Here is a 12,982-nt window from a genome sequence, read left to right as displayed (position 1 = left end):
ACAATAATCGCTGTAGTCCCCTAAAAAGTCTGCCCTAAAGTCCACATATTGGGCTATAGTTGAAGCACTGAGCAGGCCTGACTGGTTGCAGGTCAAGGGTACTGACCAGTTATTAGCTTGGGTTTGGCCGTCTTATCTACATGCCTTGGTCCTTGATGTTGATTCGCTGTGATAACTGCTCATGAGTCCCTGACTGGTTATCAGTGCAGGTCACAAGCTCAGCCTTATTGTGGCTCTTGAATGTGATAGGCTGTGATCTCTGGACATGGTTTCTGATTGGCTATCTATGCTCAGGTCCTGGACACTACCGTCTCACCCCTGATGTTGATTGGCTGTGATGCCTGGTAGTGACCTCTGATTGGTTGTCAGCAGCAGCACAGGTGACAAGCTCAGCACTCTTCTATATGTACTGTATATATATGTATATATATGTATATGTATGGTGCTTGACTTTGACTGGCTGTGATCTCTGTGCGTGGCTCCCGATTGGCTATCTGCTCAGGTCCTGGTCTCGGCCCTCTCGCCCTTGATGCTGATTGGCTGTGATGGCGGGTCACGGGTCGGGCCGGCGTAAAATGCCAGCAGACTGCGGAGTCCAGGCCACTGACAGCACCTGCTGCCCGCAGGAAAGGCCACCGTCACAGGAGCTATCCCACAATCCTCCTCTGCCTGTCACTACCACTAAAGAGGGGTGCGACGTCCGGAGCCTCCCCAGGTGACACCTCATCTAAGCGGGCACGCCACCAAAGGAGAGCCCCCCCCCCCCCCCCCCCCCCGGTGCTCTGAAGAGGCTAGCCTGCTTCTTGACCTGCTTTCATCCACTGGCTTTGTAATTACCTTCTTAAACAAGTTTCTTGCAGAAGAGCTTTGTCTGGTCCTCAGTATTTGATCCTGCGTTCTGGACTGGTCATTGTGCGGGATACTCATGAGCAGGAGAATGTCCATTCAAGAACGCAGCACAAAGAAAGACTTGGCCAGTCTGCAAAATCAGCCATAATCACCCTTTAACCGTAATTTGCACTCAATACTGAAAGGAATAAAAAAAAAATGGTGGCTCAATTAACTTCATTGAACCGCTGGCCCACACAAAAAGGAAACACAGTTTTAGTGAGCAGGAAATAGATAGCAAAAAACAAGAAAAGATTGCCTTGAACATCAAACAAATGACCAAAAGTGGTGCTCAGAATACTGCTTATGTTCTTCCCCGAAATGTCCTTGTCTTGCATCATGTGATCTGCATTAAACCTGCATCTCTGCTGTTTTCTATACATCTGCCCTTCAATAGGATATCTGATACCACATTCATTGAACTCAGTATCTGATACGGCATTCATATCAATCAGTTCTTCATGGTGCTAGATGTAAATGTAAGATGTAAGACTGGAATGTAATGGAAAACTGAAGTTTAATGGCTGGAGGCAATACTGCGTATTGAAGGGAAACGTTAAATTAACATTCAAGTCTCTACATACTGTACAGTATGTGAAACCCCACATCATCACACGCACACACACACACACACACACACACAGAGAGAGAGAGAGAGAGAGAGAGAGAGAGAGAGAGAGACAGAGACAGAGACAGAGACAGAGACAGAGACAGAGAGAGAGAACACAAACGGTACTCAGGGATGGATTGGCTACACACATCATTGCACTGTTATTTGAGTGTTAACACACAAAGTCTGTCCAATGAACAAATGCGATTTACACACAGAGCACAGCAGCCTCCATTTTCAAATGGAAAAGTTTGGAACGACCAATGGTCTTCCTAGATCTGTCCGCTCAGCCAAATGGAGTAATCCAGGGCAAAGGGACATGCAACCAAGGACCCAATGGTCACTATAAAAAAAATAATAATAATAATAATTATAATAATAATAATAATACATTTTATTTAAAGCGCCTTTAATGACACTTTCAAGGTTGTAAAATCATCACATAAAAAGAAAAAAGAAAAGAAAAAATTCAATTCAGTCAGTCCATAAGCTTTCTTGAATAAATACGTATTCAGTCTACAGTACTTTTAAAGTCAGTAATTGAGTCAGAGTGTCTGATGTAGTCTGGCAGTTAATTCCATAGCTTGGGGGCGATGTAGCTGAAAGCCCTCTCTCACATCCAGAGTTCCTTTGAACAAACATCTGTTTATATTACAGTATATTATGCCGTATACATTTTCTTTTTACTCTGATGTGTGGAAGTTACTTGTGTGTGAATAATAATGGTTAATTTCATACACAATTATATTCTGTTAGCTAGAAGACAAAAAACTAGTACAGTAACCATTGTCAATGAGGGACTAGGCTATGGTCAATGGTCCTCTGCCAAAGTGACAAATAATAATAATAATAATAATAATTATTATTATTTTAAGCATATTTTTGGGCTTTTTATGCCTTTATTGATAGGACAGTTTAGAGAGACAGGAAGCTAATGGGAGAGAGAGTAGGGATCCGGAAAGGACCGTGGGGCGGGAAACGAACCCAGGTCGCCGGTGTACAGAGCAGGTGCCCCAGCCAGTTGCGCCACAGCTGGGGCCAAAATAACCTACATTTTGACTTGTAGTGCTTAAACAATGCCTATGGACTATGCATTTTGGGGGCACTAACTATTTATATGAGAAAAAAAAATTGTTTAGAAGTGAACTGTTTTGGGAGAGATACTGTATGAGCTTTTGCAGGTGAATGATGATTTGAGAACGTCCAGTCTGTTTCAAGAAATGAACCAAAGCAACTGAGAAGGATCATTTCTATTTTGTGGTACTCTTTAAATGGGAAAGGAATTTAGTTTTGAAGCATGAGTGAACAGTTTTGGAAGATATACGAGTTTTGAACTGTAAGAAAATCCTTTATTGTAATGTCACAAATCTTACACTACAATCAATCAGTGTTCAAGACACAACAGAATTAAAGACAATTCAACAATCAATCTGAAATAGGCCTGATAGTCAAAGTAGAACATATACATGTATGGTACAGACTCATTTAGAGAAATAATCAAGGTAAATACAGAAATTAATGAGAATTAAAGGAAAACAAAAACTCACAACTGACAAATGTCCTACAAGTTATTTAAATTTTTACACCACACAAGAAAAGTTCCATAGTAAGAATGTCTAAGGTCTTGGCTGCTGGTCACTCTGGGCCTTCAACTTGCGCTCCCACAGCTTTTGGTGATCAGAGAAACCCTGTTTTCCTATGTTGAAAGAATTGGATCCTGCTGATGTTGGTAAGTTCAACTACACACGTGGGAGTTCTGAGGCAGAAAGAAGCCTGTTGAACTGACATTCAAATATTATCTACCTCATTTGATTTCTTGATTTATTTTATTTCAAAGAGCCCACTTTTTTTCATTTAAACAAATGAGTACATTAAATGAACAGTGTAGTGCATCACAATTTATGTTTTATACATTTTTAATGTATGAATTAACTTTTTTAATTAGTGTTTATTATTGCCTTGTTTGCTTGAATTATTTTAGTTATTTTAATATTAGAATATTTGTTAATTCTATGTGATTTGTTAAGCACATTGGGTTACCTTTCTGTCTACAAAATGGGCTATATAAATAAACTTGCCTTGCCTTAGCTCCAGTCTCTATCCGACCACATAAAGACCTCGGGATACTTCGGTTTGGCTTTAGGGACCCTCTACTCACTACCACATAAGTGTAATGTTGTTTGGAATAGTAGAAGAGGTATAAAAATAGCGTTCTGTAGCGGCGAAAGGACGTGCCCCGTTCACTTCCAGACTAACGAGTTTTGGCTAAAAACGGTAAAATCGAACTTTCTCAAAACACATCCGAATGCCATGATTTGATGTCAACTCAACGTATGTACTCCCAATCATTCGTAAATTGATCAAAAGTGCATTTTACTCCGGATAATCCCTTTAAGATCATGCTGTTCCTGTCAACATTTCATTTCTGTCTCAGCTTTTTTAGCTGCTCCTGTTTCTGCGGCTGCTCCTGTTTCCGCTTCATCTGCTGCTGCTTCTTTTTCTTCAACAGGTCATGCCACTCATACTGACAGTTGAGCTTCTCCCTGAGAGCTTGTAGGTGTGGCTGAATCAAAGACCTTGTGCTGTTTTTTTCGGGCATTACAATGTCCATGCAAATGTCCTCAGAAACCTTACCTTGCTTTTCGGGCATTTGTGGTCATTATCCTGTTAAGAGAGAATTTGGATGGACATACATCAGGACGGGCTTCACAAGATCACAAGTACACCAACAGCAAGCTAATCAATCAGCCAGGCTGTGCTAATGAGATCCTCCTTCACCATCTCATAGATGTACTGTACCTGAAAACATGGAGTATCATCAAGCAGCTTGCCAGTGCCTTCCGAGGTTTGCTGCATTTGTTGCGGTTGATCAGTTTGGGTTTGCACATCGTTGACATGTTTCAGAACTCCATCATTCATGTCATGCAGCTGTTTGAGTTTTTTCCGCTTACATCCAGACAACTAGACAGAACATAAATCCATTCATAAACTTTCAGAATCTGCACCCAGCATAAATTGTTCTGGACTGATAACAAATTCCTAACTATAACCTAATTTAGTCTAATATTCAGTGATTAAGAACAAGTTTTTCTGCCAATGCCCATCTGACTGAATATTTGACCCCTACAGTACGTTCAGAGGTGTGTTCTTATTCCTTGAACAGAGGTGAATGTTCATGGCAAACATGTTTGTCTGAACAGAAAAACAGACACGTTTTTGTGTAAACAGCCCATCTCAATGGTAACTCTCCGTCCAACTCCCAACATTTTAGCGGAGAACTTCCTCCTTATACTGCTTGTCAGTTTTTGCAAACGTTCACGGAAAACTCAAGGCGTTGTTTGTGAATTTGTTTGCAAACATTTACGAAAACTTGCCTTTGTTTGTGAATTTGAATGCATCTGAGATCTGTACTGAGGTTCCTTCATACTTGTTTTGAAATTCCAAAATGAAATTCCAAAATGTCCATATCACAGATGTATTAACACCATAAATCTTTCCATACTGTATGTCTTAGCTGAACATGCTAAATCTTGGGAAAACTACTGAATCAAGTTTATTAACAAATAATTGGCCCAGGTCATCATCCATATGCTCGATCACACAATACCAACAGACATAGAACCTGGCCAGATATGTTAGATAATAAAGTCTGAAATTGCCTGCTGTCACCAGTGCTAATTTTGGTGACAATTTTGGGCACGCCTTGCTGGGCAACTGAGGAGTTAATCTGAACATTTATAAATATCTATAGAGTACTCTAATTTGACTGCTTGATATAACACCCATGCGTTATAGTTAATTATGGAGGCCATGTATTTCCAACTGTTGCTATTTTGCAGTCACTCTTAGGAGAATTCCGGAGATTTTTCACATAGTTCTCCATTTCTCGAGGTCACCGAGAACAGTAGGTACAAAAAAAAAAACAACAACAACAACAAAAAAAACTATCTGCACCGACAGTACTCTGTGATCTCAAGAAACATGAAGAAAATGGCGTAATTCTCCCCCCCCCCCCCCTGAAATATAGACATATTGTGTATCTGTAAAGATGAGACTCTGAACTATCTGTGTCTATGTTATATGTTAATGTAGCCCAATGATGGAACCTGTACCAAGAGCAGTACTGACAAATTCCACCAGCCTGGCTGTGTGGTCATTAAAAATCAAATCAATCAATTTATTAGGGTAAATGTATTGAATATGTAATTAATTGAATGTCATTTAACTAATTTTGAGGTTTATAAACTGGTTGTCAAATCACGTCATTATGGAAATACTGGAGGTGTCATTATGGGTACGGGGTGTTGTCAAAAGTCGTCTTTATGGGAGAAAGAGTTTTTACATTGATATCTCACCTGGTTTGAGTCTTCAGTCATAATGCCACTCTGCTCTTTGGGTTTTGAGTCTTGGTGCTGGTGTTGAGGTTCCACCAGTGTGTGTCTCTGCAGTACTGGAACAGTGTAGTGCTGCCTGACATGAGACTCACAATAAGAGGCAGAGCAGGTCAGACAGAATTTCACTGCCCTGAGTTTCTTCCCAGTGCAGAAATCACAGGCCACATCTCCAGGACCAGCGTAGCTGAGAGCAGGGAGAACAGGACTGAACTGCTGGAGCTTCTGGACCACCTCTGCCAAGGCTGAGTTTGGGTAAAGGGCAGGACAGGAGCTGTATGTGTGTGAGCACTGGGGGCAGGCATAGTGTCCTGCATGGCTAGGCTGGGCCCAGTATGAGGTGATGCAATGCCTACAGTAACTGTGTCCACAGGGGATGGAGACCGGGTCCTTCAGCACTTTTGTACATTCTGAGCATTGGAAGTGATCCTCTGTTAACAAACTATGCAAAAGAAATGAAATATATAAATAAAATGTGTCAGTACTGTATGCTTAAACAATTTCAAGATGCGTAGATGCTTGAACATTCAAATTAATTTAGGTGCTGCTGATTTTGGAGCCATCATGCCGTAATTTAATTGTATTTTATTCCACCATTAGCTGGGTTTCCATTCAAACTTGCCATCTGTCCAGGACTGGAATTTCACAGCGGCCACGAATGCCAAGGTTCAAGTTCAAAGGCCACTGTGGACTTGGTGACCTGCCAAAATAAAATTCCCATTACTACTTCCCCCTTCTTTCCATATTCTGCTAACTGTCTGATAGTCCGGTAGCCAAATGTCATAATTTAGGTGAATCTGGTTTTGTCGATTATTTATTTATTTGTTTTGCAATGTTCACAGACTGCAAGACCATGCATGTATGTAATCATTTTGACTACTGCATTTCCTCTTTTACAGAAATGACTGAGTTTGCTTGCAATGTATTTGTTCACATCAGAAGATATAGTTATCAATATTTCCCCTCTGTAAGATTGTCTTGTGTGGTGTAGTGTTTAATCATGTTTTAGAACACAGTGAGCTAACCTTGACATAAATGGAGAATGTTCACTTCGGAAGCTTATTGGTGGATCCATTGACATGTCACTCTTCATAGACAGATAGCTGAATGCAGGTGATGGTGCTCCTTCTAGTTTCATTCTTTAAAGAAAAGAAAGGGCCATAGACTTTCATTATCAAACAATCTACATGTAGACAAGTCAGTGCTTTGGGAAGACGAATGTACAGTATAGGGAAAAAGTCCACACACCAAATATTGCTCCTGAAAAAAGTTTATGATCTACAACCTTTCACATGACATGCAAGAATCTCTGATGAGGATTAGTGTTAAATCATGTTTTGGAAAACACATTGAACTAACCTGGGCGTTAATGGAAAATGTCCAATACTGAAGTTTTGTGGTGGATCCTTTGACATGTCACTCTTCATAGACAGACAGCTGGGTGCAAGTGATGGTACTCCTTTACGTTTCATCCTTTAAAAAAAAAAGGAAAAGGACCATAGACGTTACTGTAGGTCTATAGGACTTTAGGAGGCAGGTCACGTTCCTCTACAGTTTCAAACAATCTACATGTGAAGACAAGCCAGTGCTTTGGGAACTTGAATGTATAGGGGAAAGGTCCACACACCAAATATTGCCCCTGAAAACAAAAATATACCTACAACCATTCACATGACGTACAATAATCTCTGATGAGGTTTAGAGTTAAATCATGTTTTGGAATATACAGTTAACTAATCTGAAAGGATAAAATCCACTCCAGCCAGATTGTGTTGAGTGTGTGTGTCGTCTTCAAAGGGGAAAAATGTTAATGTTTATTTAGGCAACATTCAAAACATGACTTTTCCTGTTATGAATATTTATAGTATACTGTATATATTTCACAAAATCTGACGGATAAAACAAAAATAAATAGCATTACATTAAAGTTCAGATATGGTGCGTGTGTGTGTGTGTGTGTATGTTGTACACAGTGAGCTAACCTGTTCGCTGATGGACAGTAGGGCTTTTGTGTATGCATCCTCCAACGAAGTTTGTATGCAGATGGTCTTTCTAAAACCATTCTTAGAAGGAAAAAAATGATAGACTTTCTTAGGGCACGTTCCTCTAAATTACTAAAACAGGGTTCGTACACATTTACACCAGAGAATTTCCATAATTTTTCCATGACATCTCCATTATTTCTTGGCAAATTTCCATGACCTTATGTTCCCTCAAAACATCATACCAACTAGCCTACAAGAATAGAAATCCATTATTTATTATTAACAGTCCTTGGGAAATTTTAATTAAAATGAACGTTTATCTATGCGTTTTGTCTCAATAACAATCTCTGATGAGGATTAGTGTTAAAACTTGTTTTGGAAAACACAGGGAGCTAACCTGGGCGTTAATGGCGAATTTCCACTTCGGAAGTTTTGTGGTGGATCCTTTGACATGTCACTCTTTATAGACATATGGCTGGGTGCGGGTGTTGATGCTCCTTCTAATTTCATTCTTTAAAGAAACAAAGGGCCATAGACTTTCATAGATCATGTTTCTGTACAGTTTCAAACACGTGAAGACAAGCCAGTGCTTTGGGAAGGTGAATGTAAAGGGGGAAAAGTCCACACACCAAATATTGCTCCTGAAAAAAGTGTATGATCTACAACCTTTCACATGACATACAAGAATCTCTGATGAGGATCAGTGTTAAATCATGTTTTGGAAAACACATTGAACTAACCTGGGCGTTAATGGAAAATGTCCAATACTGAAGTTTTGTGGTGGATCCTTTGACATGTCACTCTTCATAGACAGACAGCTGGGTGCAAGTGATGGTACTCCTTTACGTTTCATCCTTTAAAAAAAAAAAGGAAAAGGACCATAGACGTTACTGTAGGTCTATAGGACTTTAGGAGGTAGGTCACGTTCCTCTACAGTTTCAAACAATCTACATGTGAAGACAAGCCAGTGCTTTGGGAACTTGAATGTATAGGGGAAAGGTCCACACACCAAATATTGCCCCTGAAAACAAAAATATACCTACAACCATTCACATGACGTACAATAATCTCTGATGAGGTTTAGAGTTAAATCATGTTTTGGAACATACAGTTAACTAACCTGAAAGGATAAAATCCACTCCAGCCATATTGTGTTGAGTGTGAGTGTCGTCTTCAAAGGGGAAAAATGTTAATGTTTATTTAGGCAACATTCAAAACATCACTATTCCTGTTATGAATATTTATAGTATATATATTTCACAAAATCTGACGGATAAAACAAAAATAAATAGCATTACATTCAAGTTCAGATATGGTGTGTGTGTGTGTGTGTGTGTATGTGTGTGTGTGTGTGTGTGTGTGTGTGTGTGTGTGTGTGTGTGTGTGTGTGTGTGTGTGTGTGTGTGTGTGTGTGTGTGTGTGTATGTTGTTGTTGTACACAGTGAGCTAACCTGTTCGCTGATGGACAGTAGGGCTTTTGTGCATGCATCATCCAACGAAGTTTGTATGCAGATGGTAGTCTTTCTAAAATCATTCTTAGAAGGAAAAAATGATAGACTTTCTTAGGGCACGTTCCTCTAAATTACTAAAACAGGGTTCGTACACATTTCCACCAGAGAATTTCCATAATTTGTCCATGACGTCTCCATTATTTCTTGGGAAATTTCCATGACCTTATGTTCCCTCAAAACATCATACCAACTAGCCTACAAGAATAGAAATCCATTATTTATTATTAACAGTCCTTGGGAAATTTTAATTAAAATGAAGGTTTATCTATGCATTTTATAATACACTGACACACCAGCAGGTACATTAAGCTATATTTCAACCCTACATTAAATTAAACAAAGTTGTGCATAAAACTTTATGTGATCACTTACTGTAGACAAATAGCCTCTACACATTGAAATCCTGAATAATGTAATAGCCTGATTAATTTCTAATCAGCTCTTCTTCAACTCTGTCGGTTTATCATGACCATATCATAACTTTATTGCGAGTTCAATTGCAGCTTTGTAGTGCCACACACACTGGTTAGTGAGATGCAATGCTGAAGTAAAGGGGCTGTAGCCTAAAGAACTCGAGTGGGCTACCGCAAACACAAAATGCCATCCAGCTGCAAACCTTTGTAGAGCCCGACCGATATGGGATTTTGAAGACCGATATCAATATTTGAGAGTTTTAATAGCTGATAACCGATATATCGGCTTATAATCATTTTTAACCAACAGAATTTAAAAACTTTCTCTTATTTTTAACCAACACAATTTAAAAATGTTCTCCCATAAAATGTTGATCAAGGTGGGGCATTATCTCTTTAAATATGCCTAACTATCTGGTTTCCTAATAAAACATTCTTACAGTATTTTTTAAAAATGAAATAAGTAGTGTGGTCTTTTCACCTTTGATAACCACCATTGCACAAAATATTTTTTTTACTTTACCTTTAACCTCTGTAAACCATGCTTGGTGTACACCTTTGGGAATGTTTGGGAATTAAGGTTAGCTCTGAAGACTCATATGCTCACAAATTTATTTTGTGTGCAGTCTTTGTGAGCTTAATGTAACAGTTTACACTCACTGACAGCACTGACAGGACCACCATGGACAGTCTGAGCGATCTTTGTGAACAAGTCAACAGCAGCTTAATGGTTTTAGCAAACAGAACTGTCCCAGTCAAGTGTTTTTAAATAGTTACAGTTTTTTTCAATCGCTAACAAGCGTTTGTCCATTCATTTGACACTTTTTCAAAACTCTAAACACAGACTCTCACCTACAAAACACAATTGGCCAAATGGATCATTTTCCTCTCAAAAGCACATCCCATGTTGTTACACCACATTTTGTTACATATACACTAACTCGTCATTTCTCTGCACACACTAACTTTACCAAAACACTGGAAACCTGACTCAAAATGAAGTTATTTTGTCAAAGAATGAAGCTTGTTTTCACTTCACAAGATACATGCAGTCAATCAGAGTACACTAGGTTTCAAAATACTGGCTACTGTTGACATTACAAAAACTGCATAGACTTTTATGGTTCCGTTTTACAGGTATTTGCATGCAAAACATGCAATCCAGCATTTTTACACTAAATTTCTTGGTTGGGAACTGTATGTCCAGATGTCCACATTCAAATACATTCCAGTAAAAAGCAAATCTTTTTTTTTTTTTTTTTTTTTACTGTTCACTAGGCCTACAGGAGGTGCAGTATAAATACTGTTTACAGTAGACTATGATAGAACCGAAAAAGTTTTACAGCATTGCAGTGAACAAAATATCCATGAAACACAAGAGCATTCTGAACAAAAAAACAACAGCAAAAAGCCCAGATAAAAAGGGGGTGAACAAAAAAAAGCACAATATTACTGTGTCTAATCTCTGCACCTGCTCCTCTCAGTGCTCCTGCACCTCTCACTGGGCCTGCTCTTCTCCCTGGGCCCCTTACTCTTACTCTTCCTCGTCCAGACATTACGGTATTTGTCTTATTCAGTTTCTGCTTCCAAAAACATCACCTCCTCTTTTCACTGTGTAAGTGTCAATGTAATAGAGAGCAATGACCCCTGCCACTGAGTCTAAGATAGACTGGAATCAGCTGTGGTTGGCCCAATTTACCCAACATAAATCATCTGTGTGTCAATTATTCGATTGTTTGTTTATCATCAGCTGAGATATATTGCTTTTGAATTGATAACATTGCAGAAACAGAGGTTTTTATACTGTATCTAAGGTTTGGAATATTGTGTTAACTATTGTGGGATGTTGTGTGTTAACATTCGAAAATAATACAAAAACGATCCATTATTTTGTTGGGTGGTAGTTTGTCTGTTAAGAAAATGTAAGCATTGTGAAAATGTATTCACTGACTGCATACTGTGTGAAAACAACGTGAAATGTGTGAATGGTATGGCCATAAAAGACCGATGCTGTGCTAACTGTGTTTAGAGTTTTGAAAATGTGTCAACTGAATGGACAAACGCTTGTTAGCGATTGAAAAAAACTGTAAATGCAGTTAAATACATTCAAACACTGGATGTGGTGGACTTGACTTTATTCTGAGATCAATAGACTCTTAAAACAATAGAGCAGGTCCATATACAGTAGATTATTTGTAAAATAAACCAGTAAAAGAGTATTATGGGATGGAATATATAATATTCTTAACTAACTTCTGTCATTGGTGTTACTTTTATCATTTTGTCATAATAGGGCCTACCTTAGACACCTTTACCTACCTTTAACGTTGATTCTTTCTATGTAACCGTAAGGTCTTCTCTTCTGATAGTGTGGCGCAGTTTGAAATGTCTAGGCTACTTTCAGTTTGAGGATTACTCTAATGTAACTAGCTTGTATGCCTATGCTGCCTTGCACACGATTGAGATCTGGTGCAGGCTAATGTTTAACCCAGCCCATGTTTAACATTACTGAACGAGTTAGGGCTACTCTCAGTAGGATGGAGGACTGGGACACTTTGGAGAGAGGCAGGGAACAGGCAACCCACAGTCAGATGGTTGGAGAGTTGGGTTGGAAGGAGGAGGACACAGACAGGGTTCAGCCAAAATCACCACGGATGGATGTATTTAAAGTCAGTGGGGCAAGTTGTTCTCTCTTCTCTTGGCTGTATCAAGGTGTGTGTGTGTGCTGTAACAGAACAAAGGGAAACAATCAGCACGCAACAGCCAACAAACGCCATACAAGCATAATTCATATCCCCGTTAACATCTAAATAGTTAAATACTTAATTCACTGCTTAAAGGGATATTCCGCCATTTGTGGAAATACGCTCATTTTCCACCTCCCCTCGGGCAAAACAATCGATATTTACCTTGTTCCCGTTCATCCAGCCATTCTGTGAGTCTGGCGATACAACTTTTAGCTTCAGCCTAGCATAGATCATTGAATCGGATTAGACCATTAGCTTCTCGCCTGCTAGCTTCATGTTTAAAAGTGACTAAGATTTCTGGTAATTTTCCCATTTAAAACGTGTCTCCTCTCAAGTTAGAAAGTGCAATAAGACCAACTGAAAATGAAACCTGGCGTTTTTCTAGGCTGATTTGACATGGAACTACACTCTCATCTGGCGTAATAATCAAGGCAACT

General features: G+C 39.2%; 1 protein-coding gene across 1 annotated transcript; it reads right to left on the bottom strand.

The window, feature by feature from the left end:
- Window positions 1-553: 553 nt before the first annotated feature.
- Window positions 554-12,151, bottom strand: LOC134067090 (uncharacterized). Its single transcript, XM_062522167.1, has 13 exons — window positions 12,118-12,151; window positions 9,326-9,398; window positions 8,995-9,045; window positions 8,615-8,728; window positions 8,272-8,385; window positions 7,872-7,952; window positions 7,249-7,362; window positions 6,915-7,028; window positions 6,512-6,589; window positions 5,854-6,331; window positions 4,298-4,459; window positions 4,133-4,162; window positions 554-616 (listed from the first exon to the last, which is right to left on the bottom strand). Exons 2-13 carry the CDS (start codon window positions 9,364-9,366, stop codon window positions 554-556), a joined length of 1,440 nt encoding a protein of 479 aa, XP_062378151.1. The 5' UTR covers window positions 9,367-9,398; window positions 12,118-12,151.
- Window positions 12,152-12,982: the final 831 nt, after the last annotated feature.

The sequence above is a fragment of the Sardina pilchardus genome, chromosome 20 (assembly GCF_963854185.1).
Source record: "Sardina pilchardus chromosome 20, fSarPil1.1, whole genome shotgun sequence".
NCBI classification, from domain to species: domain Eukaryota; kingdom Metazoa; phylum Chordata; class Actinopteri; order Clupeiformes; family Clupeidae; genus Sardina; species Sardina pilchardus.
This window is presented reverse-complemented; position numbering and strand designations above follow the sequence as displayed.

What these genes read in the sequence shown, in the direction of transcription:
- LOC134067090 (XM_062522167.1), bottom strand. Translation starts at nt 9,366, where the DNA reads ATGATGCATGCACAAAAGCCCTACTGTCCATCAGCGAACAG. An exon ending in CATTCTCCATTTATGTCAAG is followed by an intron (nt 6,590 to 6,914) that starts GTTAGCTCACTG and finishes TTATTTTGGCAG; the next exon opens with GTCACCAAGTCCACAGTGGC. An exon ending in TGACTGAAGACTCAAACCAG is followed by an intron (nt 4,460 to 5,853) that starts GTGAGATATCAA and finishes TGTTCTGTCTAG; the next exon opens with TTGTCTGGATGTAAGCGGAA.